This window comes from Elephantulus edwardii, unplaced genomic scaffold (genome assembly GCF_000299155.1).
Source record: "Elephantulus edwardii isolate Elephantulus edwardi_28Jun2011 unplaced genomic scaffold, EleEdw1.0 scaffold00003, whole genome shotgun sequence".
Classification (NCBI taxonomy): Eukaryota; Metazoa; Chordata; class Mammalia; order Macroscelidea; family Macroscelididae; genus Elephantulus; species Elephantulus edwardii.
Genome location: NW_006399753.1, coordinates 16,970,717 through 16,987,691, shown reverse-complemented (window position 1 = coordinate 16,987,691; position 16,975 = coordinate 16,970,717). Strand labels below are relative to the sequence as shown.

General features: G+C 36.9%; 1 protein-coding gene across 1 annotated transcript in view; it reads right to left on the bottom strand.

Annotated features, from left to right (window-relative positions):
• TMEM65 (transmembrane protein 65) overlaps window positions 1–16,975 on the bottom strand; it is a 56,126-nt gene that overhangs the window by 20,718 nt on the left and 18,433 nt on the right. The window contains exon 2 of the mRNA XM_006879307.1: window positions 5,582–5,626. Coding sequence (XP_006879369.1) covers window positions 5,582–5,626 — 45 coding nt within the window. The remainder of the gene's footprint in view (window positions 1–5,581; window positions 5,627–16,975) is intronic.

Sequence of the window (16,975 nt, the reverse complement as noted above, 5' to 3'; positions counted from 1 at the left end):
GAGCGGAAGCTCAGGGTGAAGGCCTTCCACCCAGAATCTAGAGACTGTGGCCAGGACTCAGAGTTTGGAGGTCAGAGCCACAGTCCAGATGGTCTCAGAGAACACAGGATTATTTTCAAGCACCGAGAACTAATGTAATTTGTTCTGCTAGGTTTGGGACTTGCCTGCTGTCTATTATCCCATCTTACCCTCAATTTCTTCCATCTGTACAAGAAATGTTTATCTGTTCCACCACTGTACTTAGGAAATCCAGAATACAGGTTACCAGACCCCAAAGTTTATAGGTAAAGAGGAATTTTCCCCAGGATGACATACTCCTAGTCTCCCCCATGATTCAACCCTGTGATTCAGAAGAGGTTTTGAAGGAGTTGATATAAGACTTTTGGGTCAATGTGATGGTAGGACTTTATGGTGCGTGTGACAAGGACATGAATTTTGGTGAAGCCAAAAAGTAGAATGTATGGATTAAATTCTATTCCCCAAAGCTATATATTATTAATTCTAAACGCTACTGGGATTATCATCTCATTTGAGAACAGGCTGCTTTTGTTACAATAATTTAGGGTGTATCTTGAGCCAATCTATTTTGAGATTCAAACAAGATTGAGCGGGTAACTGAATGACATGACACATGGAAATCTGCAAGGGACTAGGAAGCAGAAGTTGAAGAGACAATGATACTCCTTAGAGACAATGGACAGAGAAAGGTTTGCCCTGAAGCCCACACACTGAATTTAAGCATCTAACCACCTGTTACAGCTGTGGTGGTGATGTACCGCCAAGTCAGATCCAACTCATAGCTGACCCTCCGGTGGGTCCTCAGAGGCATTTTAATCACACAAAAGGAGAGTGCCTAGCTTTCTCTCATGGAGCAGTTGTTGGATTCGAACTGTGTGCCTCTGGGATAGCAGTAAAACTCCTTACCACTAGACCACCAGAGCTCCAAAGTAGAAAAATAAATTTCTTTGGTAAAGTCATCCACACAAGGTATTTCTGTTATAATATTACCTGATAATTAACATAGTTATTAAGAATGTAAAAAATAAAAATCAGTAATAGTTTTATTATTAAAAAAGCATTTTAAAAATTACTGAAGTGATAAATATAAAATAATAATTAAGGAAGATATTTCAATTCAAAGACCTAGCTTTATTTAGTTCTTTGACATTTTATGTTTATTTCCTTAACTATTATACATTGCAAATTTTAAGAATAGTTTTCAATATATAATAGTAGTAAAAAAGGTCTGATTTGATAGAGCAAAAAAGTGTCTTTTTTTTAATTTACTAAATGAAACTTTTGCAACATAGAAGAAACTACTTCAATGTATCTCAAGAGAGATGGTACTTAATCACTTTTGAAATATAAATATTTCTAACTATGAAACTTTTTAGAACAACAGACAGTTCCTGGGTTATGGATGAAAGAAATCCTTTTCTAATTGTGTCTTAAAGCCACATTTATAGGTAACTCAGACACACACAGTTCTTATCTAGTCTTAATTTAGTATGTGAAAAGGATTTAAAAGACTGTACATACAGCAAAAGACAGAGGAGAAAGAAAATAAAAACCAAACTGGGTGTCAGAGAAGACTCTTATAATAGCACTGAGCATTGAGAAGCCAAAACAAAGGGAAAACAGTAAAAGACTGAACAGAGGATTTTAAAGGGCAGCTTGAGAAGACAAAGCAAAGTATTATAATGGAATGTGTGGAGAACTGAAATTGGGGAAAAAAGGGAAGAACTCGCTCTGCATTTTCTCAAGCTGAGAGAAATAAAAAACAAATTTAAACCTCATGTTGCAATACTGAAAGATGTTATGACACAATCTTGCTTGCTGAAACTGAGGAGAACCTGAGGCATTTGCTACAGAAGGTCAAGAACTGAACCCTTAAATATGGACTGAAGCAAACAAAGATTTTCACCACTTGGCCAATTGGCAGAATCATGATTGATGGAGAAGAGACTGAGACTGTTTACAAGCTTCCTCTTGCTTGGCTCCTCAATCAACACTCTTGGTACTAGCATCCAGGAAATCAAAAGACGAATTGCACTGGGAAAATCTGCTGTCAGGGACCTCTCCAGAGTACTGAAGAGCAATGATGTCTGTCTAGAGACTAAGGTGCACTCGATCCACACCACAGTCTTTGCAATGCATCAGAGAGCTAAGGATGATAGAAGAATCACTGATACCTCTGAGCTGTGGTGCTGGAGAAGAGTATACCATGGACTGCTAAGAGAACAAACAGGTCTGTCCTGGAGAGGGTGACACCTGGCTGCTTCTTGGAGGTAAGGATTTTGAAGCTCTGTCTCACATACTTTGGGCATGTTGCCAGGAGGGACCAGTTCTTGGAGAAGGACATCACGCTTGGAAGGGTAGAGGGACAGTACAAGAGAGGAAGCCTCTGGCTGAGATGGATTGACTCAGTGACTGAGGTGATGCAGTTAGGTGTGTTAGAGACAATTAAATTGGCTCAAGATAGAGCAGAGTTCAAAGCTGCTGTATATAGGGTTGCTATGAGTCAAAAGTGACTCAATGGTGCATAACAACAACATAGGCAATATACTGAATGACCCAGGAAGCATCAAAAGAAAATGGAGGGACTACAGAGTCACTGTACAAAAAAACTGACTGACAATGAAAAATTTCAGGAAGTACCTACCATATAAGCAGGAGTCAATGGTAATGAAGGAGGAAGTGGAAGCTGCACTGAAGGTACAGGCCCCAGGAATCAATGGGGTATCAACTGATTTGTTTCAGTTAAGAGATGTAGCCCTAGAAGTGCTCACCAGTCTACGCCAGGAAATTTGGAAGAAAGCTCTCAGCCAATCGATTGGAAGAGGTCCATATTTGTTCCCATTCCCGAGAAAGGTGATCCAGCTGAATGTGGAACAGTATCATTGATATCACATGCAAGAAAAATACGACTGAAGATCATTCAAAAATGGCTTAGAATAGTACACACATAGGGAACTGCCAAACATTTGAGCTGGATTTAGAAGAGGCCGAGGCACCAGAGGTATCATTGCTGATTTCAGAGGGATCTGGGCAGAAGGTAAAGAATACCAGAAGGATGCTTATTTATACGTAATTGACTATGCAAAGGCATTTGGCTGTGTGGATCATAGCAAGTTATGACTAATATAGAGAAGAGTGGGAATTCCAGAGCACTTAATTGTGCCCATATGAAATCTATACCTAGATCAGGAGGCTGTTGTGTACACAGAGCAAGGGAACAGTCATGGTTTAAAATTAAGAAGGGAGTACGTCAGGGTTTTATTCTCTCTCCATACTTATTCTATTTGTATGCTGAGAAAATTATAACCAGCATTATGTAGATGACACAACCTTGCTTGCTGAAAATGAGGACTTGAAGCACTTGGTGCAGAAGATCAAAGAATACAGCCTTCAATATGGATTGCATCTCAACATCAAGAAAAGATTCTGGACTGATTGGCAACATCATGAAAGACGGAAAAAAGACACTTCATCTTACTTGGATCAACAATTAAAATCCTTGGTTCCAGCAGTCAGGAAATCAGGAGACGTACAGCACTGGGAAAATTTGCAGTTAGGGACCTCCCCAAATTATTGAGGAGTACTGATGTCAGTTTGAGGACTAATATGCATTTGATTCAAGCCATGATATTTCTGATCAATTGCCATGCCTGAGAACTGGACAATGAATAAGGATAACAGAAGAATTGATGCCTTTGAGCTGTGGTGCTGAAGAAAAGCACTAAACATCCCATGCACTGCAAATATGTCTTGGATAGGGTGCAGCCAGATTCTCTGACTTCTTGTACAGAATGCCACTGTGAGTGAGTGCACCTACTGACAACAGGTGTGTTGGTTCAATTATTTCAAAATGAATGCAAATATACATAACATTAAAGGCTAAGTAAAAATGTTCCTAAATCAGATTATTCCCAAGCAGGAAGTTGCCTGCATTTTAAGAATTTGGAGTTTGTGTGATGGTAAGTCTATTAAATTAAGGTTAGATTAACTGCTACTGTAGTAAAGATTTAGTCAGTGTAATCAAAGTACACTGCTACAACAACCAGGTTGAACTAGACAGGATGTTATGTTAGTTTAGATCTAGACAAATGTGTTATAAATAAAAATTTCTCTTTAATCTACCAAACAAAAGTAATTATCAACAAATTAAATTAACACGCTCAGGTGGAGGGCAAAACCCACATCAGTTGCCACGGAGATACCTCAACTCATGAAGACTTGATGATGTGGTCAGAGCAGGAATGTGCTCTACAAGGTTCCCAATGGCCCACTTTGGAAAAACGGAAGCTGGATTAACATAGTGACTGCAACAATGGGCTTGGGCAGGATGAAGACCATGGTGGAGGATTCAGAATGGTTTTTGTTCTGTTGAATTTAAGAGTCACTAAGAATTGGTCAATTCAATGGTACCTAACAAACGACAGCAACAAAATTTTTTGAAGTAGATCACCATGTTTCTCTCCAATGTCCTACTGGGAGGACTGGAACCTCTAGCCTCTTTTTGCTACCAAGTGCATTAATGGAGTATATAGTGAGTACTCCACCTGCTTTTTGATATACAAAGACAAATTAGACCCAGTGGCTAACCCTCAAGGATTCTAGCCATATACATATAGAATATGACTATAAACTTGAAAATTCGTTAATAGGATGCAGACAGTTTCACGGAGGTTGCTGTTGTTAGGTGCCCACCAATTCAGTTCCGACCCATAGTAAAACAGTATTTTATCTCTATTATAATAGGAATAATCTGAGATATTTTGAGGAAAATAATCTTCAAGGATTTGGACCTTAAAGCACTCTTAAACTACTTTGGTATTTGAGAATAGTTACTCATTTCTAATAAAAATTACCTTCCACCTCATCAAAGGGGGTCAGGCAGAATTCGTTCTAGCTACTTTTTTATTTGGTTTTTAAAATAATATGCTTATTCTCCAGTGTGTAATTTAATCTTACTTTTGTGATTTACTCAATATTATTTGAAAAGCATTTTCCTGTGATTCAGCTTTGATAGTAAAACAAATCTAATATTTAACTTTAACTTACAACTATTGAAATCACTGCACCGCTCCCCTTTTTCATCTTTATAACAAAATCCTAAACTGTTTTAGATTACTTCAGTGTTAGACTTAAAAAATTTTCCTATCATACTAAAATTTTAAGAAGCAAACAAGCAGCATCAAAAGGTTCTTGTTGCTGGTAGTTTACGTGAACTGTTCTCATTACTGCAAATACTCAGAAAAATGTACTCCATCGAGAACAGCTCCAACCAGCCTAGAACTATCCTAGTTCTACAACCCAAAGAAAAATATCTTCTTTCCCATGGGAATTAAGAAAACCTTTTCATATGTGTATTTCTATATCATAACAATATATCTAAAATCAGTTTTAACGGGTACTGAATATTCTATATTGTGATATTTCTTAAACCAAGTTTATAGGCTTTGTTCTTCAGTATATCCCCTCTATCTGCAAAGCTTAATTTACTGACATTTTCTGATGAATGACACATGCTAAGACCAAGAGAGAGATGAAAAAATATTTACAAGTTTAGCACTATTACCGTATCTCAGCTGTCCTTGGGTGGGTGGTGGAGCTTCCAATTTTTCTACAAAGGGAAAAAAAAGACGTTGAAAGAATTAGTTACTACAGCATGATGTTCTTGTATTGCAGTCAAGACAATACCCGCAGATTTACAAAGCATGTCAGAGTTTGATAGAAAATATCAGAATTTATGCATAAATTACCTTTAGGTTAGTAAACCCAGTGTTATTCATACAGAAAAATATTAATTGGTATAGCTGTAATTACATTTAAGTCTAGAAAGAAAACAAAGTTTTCATTACAAGCTAACTTAGGATTCCATAGCACTGTGAAATTTTTTTTAAGTTCTTGTATCTATGAGATTGAACACATTAAAGAAACTAGAAATTACATTATCAGAAATACAGCTACTCTTCTTTAAGACGGCACTACAAAATGACTTTAAAAATATACATAAAATCTCACCGATATTGCTGCTGTTAGGTGCTGTCAAGTGTACTATGATTCACAAGAACCTTGTGAACAACAGATTGGAACCTTGCCCTATCCTCATGACCTCTATGTCTAAGTCCACTGTTGCAATCACTGTGTCAATCACCTTGGTAAGGGGTTTCCTCTTTTTCATTGATCCTCTACATTTCCAAACATGTCTTCCCTGAAAACATGCCCAAAGAATCTGAGATAAAATATTAACTGTTATAGCTTTAATTACCTCTAAGGCAATTAGAGCTTATTTAAGATAATCATTGCCTCTAAGGAGAGCCCTGGGTATACTTCTTCTAAGACAAATGTGTTTGTTCTTTTAGCAGTCTATATTATATTCAATACTCTTTTACCAACACCACAATTCAAAGCCAAAATGTCTACCTTATTGTTCAACTTCTGGATGCCCCCAAAGCAATGAAAAATATCATGGCTTGGATCAGGCGCACCTTCTTCTTTAAAGTGCCATCCATGCTCCTGAGCACTTTACAGAGGTCACTGACAGATTTTCCCCCAATTAATATGTCTCCTAATTTCTTGACAGCTCATACTGTAGGTGTCGATTGTGGTTCCAAGTAAATTTATTGGAAAAGTATTTTTAATCTAATGTTGAACTTAACAGACTTTAGTTACAAAATTTGTATTTTTCAGTTACAAAACTCATTTCTTTCAGTTAAGACTCTATCTATCTATCTATCTATCTATCTATCTATCTATCTATCTATCACATGTGTGTACACACTGCACCTTATACTGTTTTTTAAATTTACATCATGATTTAGCAGAAATCTTAGAGATTTGTTTTCATTTATCCATGCACATTCTCCTCCCTCCTCCTCCATTTCACTTTGAAATACTTGTGTGTGTGTGTGTATATATATATGGAGAGAGAGATCAGAGAGAGAAAGACTAATTATTCTTTCAGATTATACTTCCCTTCACCTATTCCAGTGCTGTGATCACTATCTATCCATTCTTTTCGTGTTCTCCCGTCTCCATATGTATCCTATTGTAACAGCAGTATTACACAGTATTTGCCCTTTTGTGAATAAGGTATTTCACTCAGCATTTCTTCCAGACTCATCCATTCATGTAGTATCTCATAAACTCATTGTTCTTGGATGCTGCCTAATATTCCATCGTGTAAATGTATCACAGCTTCTCAATCCATTCTTTGATAGGCACGTGGGCTGCTTCAATCTCTTTGCTCTTGTGAATAATGCTGCAATGAACTTGGGTGTATATACATCTGTCTGTGTCACAGTTCTGATTTACTTGAGGTATATTTTCAGTAGTAGGATAGCTAGGTCATATGGTATCTCTATTTTCAACTTTTTGAGGAAGTGTCAGACTGCCTTCTACTGTGGTTGTACCATTTCACACTCCCACCAGAAATATATGAGAGTTACAATCTCTCCACATCCTCTCCAGCATTTGTTGTTTGCTGCCCTGTTGAACTTTACTATTATTGCTAGAGTGAAATGCTATCTCATTGCTGTTTTGATTTGTATCTTTGATACCTAGTGATTTTAAGCATTTTTTTTCTTTTATTAAAATTGTGATTTTAATAAAAGTTTATAGAAAAGTTGGACTTTCATTCATTTATTGTTGCATTATTTCCTTCCTCCCCACCTACCAATCCTGTAGTCCAGTAGTCCACTTACTGTACACCTCTTATTCTGGACTGTTGTCATACAAATAATGCCTAATCATATATTCCTTTTAAACGGTTCTTCCCTTCATCCAGTCCAATGCAGTGGTCATTATTTATCCTCTCCTTTCTTAGTTTTCCCACAACCCCCATGTCAGTCCTGTTTTATAACAATGGAGTTACACATTATTTGTCCTTTTGTGATTGAGATATTTCACTCTGCATAATGTCCTTCAGGGTCACCCATGTTGTATGAGTTACTTGTTTTTCAGTACTGTGTAGTATTCCACCATGTGTCTATACCTCAGTTTTTCTATCCATTCATTTGTTGATACAAATTTTAAGCATTTTTTCCATGTGTTTGTTAGCTACCTAAGTTTCTTCTTTGATGAAACATTTGTTCATATCTTTTGCCCATTTTGGACTGACCTATCTTATTTTTCCATGTTGATGCACAACTTAAAGTGGATCATGGACCTAGGACTAAACCCAAGGACTATAAACTTCATTAAAGAAAAGCTAGGAACAACGCTAGAAGTCCTAAATCCCAACATAAACAGTCTTCCAAGCATCCTGAAAAACCTACAACCAGGAGAAGATAACGTAAATGAATGGGATCTTCTAAGAATCAAATCCCTGTGCACATCCAAAAACTTCTCCAACAGGGTAAAAGGGGAAGCCACCGACTGGGAAAAAGTATTTGGTAATGACATATCAGATAAGGAACTTATATCCAGAATTTATAAAGTATTTTATTTTTAGAAGGGATTTTTTTTAGTATGTTTCAAAGTCTATTCATGTTATAGGTTAGGGCTTCTAGGTGTTATTTCCATTTTTTCTCTGATGTGCATAGTTTTGGGTTTTACCCCTACATCTCGGATCCACCTTCAGATGTTTTTTTATGCATGGTCTGAAGTGCGAATCTTGCTTCAGTTTTCTGCTGATGAATGTCCAATTTTGCAAGCATCATTAATTAAAGAGACTGTTTCTCTACTTACTTGATTTCATCTCTTTGTCAAAGATCAGTTGTCCATAGGTAGATGGGTTGATATCTGGGTTCTCAATTCTATTTCATTGATCTGTCACAATGCTATCTTGTCTATTATGGGTGTGTAGTAAGTTCTGAAGTCAGGGAGTGTAATGCCTCCTACTTTGTTTTACTTTTTCAGTAGTACTTTAAAGTCTTTTTCCTTTCCAGACAAAATTAGAAATTGCCTTTTCCATCTTATTGAAGAATGGTGTTGGTATCCATACTGGGATTGCACAGTTCAAACTCACTAGCTGCTTCACAGAAGGATGTGCAATCTCCTCCCTTAAGTGCCTCTGAAAACCCATTAGAAAGTCAGCTATGAGTCAGTTCTGACGTGACAGCACACAACAAAAACAATATCCATGAGCATAGTATACTCTGCCATTTATCAAGGTCTTTTTTGTTACTTCTTTTGCTAAATTGTTGCATTCTATTGGCTAGGATCCTGTTGAGGATTTCTGTGTCTATTTTCATCATAGTTTGAGGGGTTTTTGGTCCTATCTTTACCTAGCTTTGGTATCAGGATTATGTTTGCTTCATAGACTGAATCTGAGAGTATTTCTTCTTTTTCTATTGTTTAAAATAACCTCTTTAGAATTAGTTACAGATCTCTGTAAAACTCACGGGTAAAGCCATCTGGTTCAGGGCTTTTAGTTGTTGTTGAGTTGTTTTGTTTTGTTTTTTTAATGGCCTGCTCAATTTCTCCTTTTGTGGCTTTAGATATGATTTAGTGTGGAGAATGTTTCAGGCATGCAGAGAAGAATGTATATTGGACTTTTTTAGGGTGCATTACCCTATATATGTTTATAAAGTTGATCTGATTCATTATATAGTTTAGTTCTTGTGCATCTTTTAAACTCAACTCTTTGTTGAGTTTCTTTCTAGTGGCCCTATCTTTCACTGAAAGTGGTGTATTGAGGTCTCCTACTAATATTATAGTTTTGTCTTTTTTCAAGTCTGTTAACATTTATCTTGTGAATCTTGCAGCTCTATCATTAGGTGCATAGGTATTATGTTTATGTTCTATTGACCCTTTAAGCATTATATAGCGTCCTGCTTTATTATTTATGCTAGATTTTATCTTAAAGTCTATTTTATCAGACAGTAATATTACTACTCCCGCTGTTTTAAAACAGTCATTAGTTTCCACCACTAGCTTTGATTTTTAGTCTGTTTTCATCTCCACTTCTCAGGTATATCTCTTACAGACAGCATATGGATGGGTTTTGTTATTTATCCAATGTGCTACTCTCTCACTTTTTCTTAGTGTGTGCAAACTATCCACATTTAGTGTGATTATCAAGAGGGAAGGTTTTATTGTTATAATTTTATTGTGTTCTTTTTTATGTTTATTCTGGTTACTTTGATCCGTTCATTTTTCTGTGGTGTCTCTGTGATAAAGACTTCCTTTAGTATTTCCTGTAACATTGGTCTTATTTTTGCAAACTCCCTTGGTTTCTGCTTTTCTGAGAATGTCCTGCTCGGTCATTCTTGGTCGATAGTTCTGCTGAGTACAGTATTTTCGGTTGGCAGCTGTTTTGAGTGATCTGTATATGCCATTCCACCATCTTCTTGCTCACATAGTTTCTGCTGAGAAATCAGAACTTAATTTTATTTGCTTTCTTTTGTAGGTTACTCTTGAGTTTTTCTTTAGCTGCTTCCCATACTCTCCTTGTCTTTGATTCTGCAGAATTTGACTACGGTATGCCTTGGTGTTTTTCTTTTGGAGTCTATTCAATTTGGGGTTTTGTCAGCTTCTTGGCCATATATTTTCTCATTTTTCATGATACCTAAATAGTTTTCTTCCAGTAACTCTTCCACAATTTTTCAGTGTCTTTTTTTTTTTGCTTCTTCCTTTTCTGGAATTTCAATTCTACTTATGCTATTCTTTATAGTGCCTCACATTATTCTTCGGTGTTCTTCATTTTACTTTTTGTGTCTGATTTTATCTATCAGGTCAGTGTTGCAAGCTCTGTCTACTGTTTCACTGATGCTGTGTTCCATTTCTCTAATTCTGTTCATCTGTTGTTCTAACATGTTGACAACTTTTGAAATGTTGCTCTTATTATTATGAAATGCTGCTTCTTAATTTGCTATGGCTTCTAATGCTTCATTGTTTTTTTCTGCTTTGTCTTATATTGCTTTTGTAAGTTCTTCTAGGATTCTGCTTATAGTTTCCTTCAATTATTTGTATTTTTCTTTCATCCATTGAAAACACTTGTCCATTGTTCTTTGAGGTCTAAGTTCCATCAGCCTTTCCTTCTCCAGGAGACCTACTGACTGTGTTTTGATCAGTCTTTGAGGCACGGAAACTTGTACACCAATTTTCACAGCAGAATTATTCACCATCACAAGAACATGGAAATAGCCCAAATGGCCAATCACAATCAAATAGATTGAGCAATTATGGTCTATTCACATTATGGAATACTATATAGCATATAGGAGCAATGATTTGGAAAATTATTACCTAACTTGGGAGGGACTGGAGAACATTATGCTGCGTGAACTAATTCAATCCAATAAAGACAAATACTGTATAAGACCATTATTGTAGAAAAGAGTATAATGGTCCAAGGGAGGGGGGAGAATAGAGGGGTGAGGAAGGTGGGGGTTAATCATAGGGTCAAACACTTTGATGGGTGGAGGGAGTGAGGGGGTGAAGGAAATGGGAAAGATCCAATGTGAAAAAACAATGTATATGAACTTTGTAAACGAATCAGTATAAAAAATTTTTTTAAAAATAAACTTTAAAAAGCACATGTCCACAACAATACTATATAATTACCACATAAGTAAAGCTGAATAAAAATATGTCTCTAATGATCAGAATAGTGTAACACATTAGAACTTTCACTTAATAGTTCAGTTAGCACCTATTCAGGAAAATACAGAACTAAGAGGCATGATACATAGAAAAATGGGGAATAAAAATATTCCTATTTGAGGAATAAAAATACATTTAAGCAGCAGCTTTGTATATGTGCTATATAAGTTTACAATTTTACCTTTTAGGCTGTATTTACCTAACGAAAGGGGGAAATCAGATTAGAAAGAGAAAGACAAAGACAGGAACAAGAAACAGGAGAACCTAAAACAAGTGAGGATTCACTGTGGAGCTTAAAGGAAAGAAGCATTTTGAAAAGAGAGCATCAGAGAAGGTCAAGCAAGACATTTCCTATATTTGAGCTAATGAGTTCTTGGGACTTGGGTTATCTTTAGTTATCTCCTCTACTGGATTTGCTGTGTTGCTTAGCTACCTAGTAGTCTATACTTGATACCTTTCATACATGCAGATACTTCATAATACATCATGCTATGGGGAAAACAAAGATGCCATGAACTCATCTCCAACAGTTCTATGCCAAAGGTGCCAGGTTTCCCGTAGGGCACAGAAGTGAGGTTCTTCTGTTTAAGGCCATTTTATAACATTTTCTTTTCAAGTAAATCCTAGCCAGTTAATTATAGCAGGTACTAATCTTTCAAAAAGTAGTAACAACAAACCCTAAAGTTGTATCTGAGGCGTTGGGGCAGGGAGGATGGCTACTCAAAAGTTCTGAAAAGCAAAGCAAGAGCCTTGACAGAGGAAGGGTTAAATGAGCCATCCTCCACTGTTGATCCAAAGGCCAGCGGTCTGAACTCATTTGCTGGCCCCTTGAGAGAAAGACCTGGTGACGTGTTTCTGTAAAGACTGCAGCCAAGAAAACTCCACAGGGTGGTTGTACTCTGCCACAAGGGGTCACTGTGAGTCAGAATCGATGGCAGTGAACATTAGGCAAAAGAACTGAAGAGACTAAGAAAAATGATCCAGATTTTAACTGACTGACCTCTGGAAAATTTACCTATAAGAAACCGAACTATAAACAATTATGTCAATAATAAGAATCTTCTCACCATGAACAACAAAACCCCAGCACGTTCATATTCCTAGCCTTGATGTTTTCCTTCTGACAAGGTTGACAAAAATCTACCAAAGAGTGGGCCAGATAACTTAAGACACCATTTCCTCAATTCAGGGCTGCACAGGCCCTAAAACAAATCATAACTGTCACAGTAATAAAGTCTCAAAATAAGCACACATGCAAGTAAGTAGTATGCACACTTCACAGTCACATACAGTGGTTAGAAACGCTTTTGGCAACTCAAGTTCAGTGGAGCTGATTTCCTTATTGCTAAGTGAGCTGACACTGATATCCATTTTCTGTGGAAAAAAAGGTATGTAGGTTTTACAGAACTGCCCTGACTTTTACTGTTATTTAGTCAATGTTTCTCATCACATACCTGATGTATCATTTATTTTCAAATACAACTATGATGTAGGTAGTGATTTGTATGGGTAGGAAAAAAGGAGCTTAAGATGAAGGAAAGATAAACAGCACAGCTGAAAATAAAATTAAGTCTTCCTAAACCTTAGGCCTATTATATACCTTTCACTAGATCACATTTTTTATTCAATTAAGAAAATTAATCTTATTTATGAAACTATCAAATCCTTACTTTACTTAAGCCAATGTTTTCTAAGAGCAGCTTCCAAAAACAATTTCTTTATAGACAGACCATTTTCTTTGCTGTTTCTAAAACTAGAAACGTTCTGAAGTATGCCTTAAGAACAAAGTATTAGTAAAATAATCCACACAAAGCAACGTAAAATACAGAGATACTATTTTATATTAAGATATAAAGTACTGCCACCTCTGACCATTCTGGATCATATACTGTCCAGTTGGAACTGACTCATTAATTGATCCTCTAACATGTATTCAGAAGTTATAAATCATAAGCGAGGAGATTACCCATCTCTCTCCCCTGGAGCATTGAGAGATTTGAACCAAAGACCTTTCAGTCAGCAGCGTAACTCCTTACCACTAAGGCCACCAGAACACCTTTAGAATTGAGAGGGGAAGAGGAAAAAGATACATTTTTTTCATCTACTTTTTTCCTTACCCAATTGATCTTTTAATTTAAAAAATATAGCAGTTTGAATTCTAAGCTTCTCTTTCTTGTAATTTGGAGAGATGAAACGAAAATCTTTAGGAATTTACAAAGTAGAGAACACTCTAAATGTCTATGGAGCTGGGAAAAAAATACCGACTTTTAAGAAGTCAATAAAATATTCAGGGCTTTTTTCACTGTTTTTTCAGAAATAATTGATTTCTGTAGTAAGAATTTACTAGAAACATCACCTTATATTAAGCAATCAATATTACTTGTATGTAGTTGTTAAGTGCCATCAAGTCAGAACCAACTCACACTGGCTCCCAGTGGGTTTTCAGAGGCTGTAAATCACACAGGGGAAGCTGTTCATCTTCCTCCCAAGGGTAGCTCTGGTGGATTCTAATTACCTGCCTTTGGGTTCTTTGCACAACTTCTTGCTGCTAGGCCTCTTTTGTTGTGTACTGTTGAGTTGGAACCAACCCACAGCTGACCCTCCAGCAGGTCTTCTGAGGCAATTCATGGCACTGGAGAAGAATGTTCATCCTTCTCCCACAGAGCAGGTGGCAGATTCAAACAGCATGTCTTTGGGATTGCATCGCATTTTCTTACCACTAGGCTACCAGGGCTCCCTGCTAGGCCTCCACAGCTCCCTATATTTATGATACATATCTGGTGGCTGATTCATAAAGGAAATGTTCAATCAAATAAAAATTATGTTAACTGATAATAAGACATCAATACAGTGAATGGGAAGGACAGGTTGGAGTTACTGTAAAATTTAACTTTAATCTCTCTTCTTAAATCACTATTTCATAAAACTTGTTACATATTTTCATTGTTGAATATTTTATTCACTTTCACCACACTAGACAAGGTCTAAAATCAAATTTGAATTTGCAAACAAATAGGAGTCTTGCTTCCTGCTCTACTGTTGAACCTTCACAGCGATGGCAATTCTGAAGGTGCTAACAACCCTCTGACAGCCTTTCCCTTCCTGTGTGCAGAAGACCACAAATCAAGGAGAAAATTCAAAATCATTTACTCACATGATTCATTAGTCATTCAAAGTTCAATTATCCAGTTTCTGATCTTCTGGCCACCTAATATATGATGAAGGTCCCACTCAAATATTTTCTTCAAAAATGTACAGCAAATAGACTTGTCAATACAAACCATAACTGGACTTAACAATTTAGGGGCTTAAGTCTCAGCTGCCCATAATCCTGATTATAAATGCCTACTCAGACTGTTGGTAGAACCAAAGTTCAAAGGAGCAAAGTGAAACTTATACTAAGTAGTATGTTGTTGCTGTTATGTGCTGTTGAGTAGCTTGCAGCTTACAACTCACAGCGAACCTACGTATAACAGCTCTTAACCCTGCTCTATGCAGCACATTAAACGATTCAAACTTAAAATGCAAACCATGGAGGATGTAAAAGAATTCAAATAAGTCATACAAAATACCATAAAATCACACATGCACCAAATGAGGATCAAAAATCTATGCAGTAGTACTTCTAAAAAAAGAGAAATAAATTTAAATGGTAAGTAATATACGTAGAAAAACTGACATTTGAAAGACAAACTGAAAACACTCCTTATAAATAGCAAGGGAATTAACTCTTAAAATTAGTAAATGCCAACTGACAGCTCTTTTTAAAAGGTGCATAAATGCAAGAAAACCCTTTATTTTTAAAAAAATACATGCTTTTCTTAAGACCAGTAAGACAACATGAGCATAATTACCTCATTTTACCTAGCATTTATATGTGATTATTGTAATATGTAAATTATATAAAGTAATTTCTACTTCAATCTTGTAAGAACTCTTACTGTCGCCTCATTAACATTCTGAAGAATTTATCACGTGAGCAGACTCATTACTAAAATTTAGACCGGCATCTAGTTTACTTATAGGTGATGAGCCAATCCCTGCAGGCCAGCGGTGTGGCAGCTGACACGGGAGAGGGGGCAGCAGTATGATAAGGGAAAAAAAGAGCATCCGTGGTGATACCACTGCTAATCAAAAGGCAGACAGTTGGAATCCCCCAGAGAGAGGCTCCGAGGGGGAAAGATGTAGCAGGCCACTGGCTTCTATAGCTAATCCAACATTACAGAGCCCACAGGGCAATTCTACTATGCACTATCTGGTCACTATTAGTCTGCACTGACTCAATAGCAGTGGGTTTATGGGTTTGGGATGGCAAGGGGATGGTGCCCAATTAATCACCGCTATTGGGGAGCTTTGGTGGCATAATCCACAGAGCTGCACTGCTAACCCAGGGGCCTTGCCTCTCTGGAGGTTCAAATCCACCAGCTGCTCTGTGGGAGAAAGATGGGCAATCTCTTCCTGTGTCGTGGACGGCCTCCAAAAGCCAACTAGAAAGTCAACTATGATTCAGAGCCAACCTGACAGCAATGAAGAGTTTTTTATTAACACACTCATATACTAAGTTTTTGCTTCTTTCTAAAAATCTTTTAGAAAGTCACTCTGGTGCAAACAGCAGTAAAACAAGTACACACATACCTTCCATGCATGAAAGCGCATACACACAGTCACACAACTTCAGAGAAATGTCTGTTTTTCTCCAATCCTTACATTTTGTTGCTTTTCCCAGCCCCACCCCCCTCCACACCCTACTCTGAGACATATTCAGCCAAAGCAATTTTAGTTCTATTTAAAGCCTCATCCATAGTGGACTGAACCAGTAACCCCAAGGGGCAAGCTTCTCTGGCAGTTTGAATCCACTAATCCACCTCAGGAGAAAGAGGGACCATCTCCTCCTGTGCCATTTACAGCTTCCAACAACTCACTGGAGGGTCAGTTATGAGTCCAGACAGCAATGAATGAGTCTTAGAATTCCGACTGGACTGTCATATATTCCTGATCCCTTTTCATACAGCGTGATATACTTATAAGCAATGTATTTCAGCTAGTCCCTGTCTCTCATTGCTATTAAATAGTAATCAGGAACAATTCAAATAAGGGAACAGTGGTATTTATTTTCATTTTAATTTTTACATTCTCTCTCTACTTCTCTCCTCCTACCTACCTGCTCATGCACATATACATATAATATCCCATCATCACATCATGCAACTTAATGATACACCAAACTGTATTGTAACTCTTAAAAAAGTATGATGAATGGCATTAAGATGAATTACACAAGGCTTTCAAACTACCCAAAAATATATCTACCTAATACTGAATGTCTACAGACATTAATGTTAAACTAAGTTATTTAACTTAGTGTAATTTAACTTAAAATGTCTTTCTGTAGTATTATGAAGACTTCCCTGAGTGTGGTTTT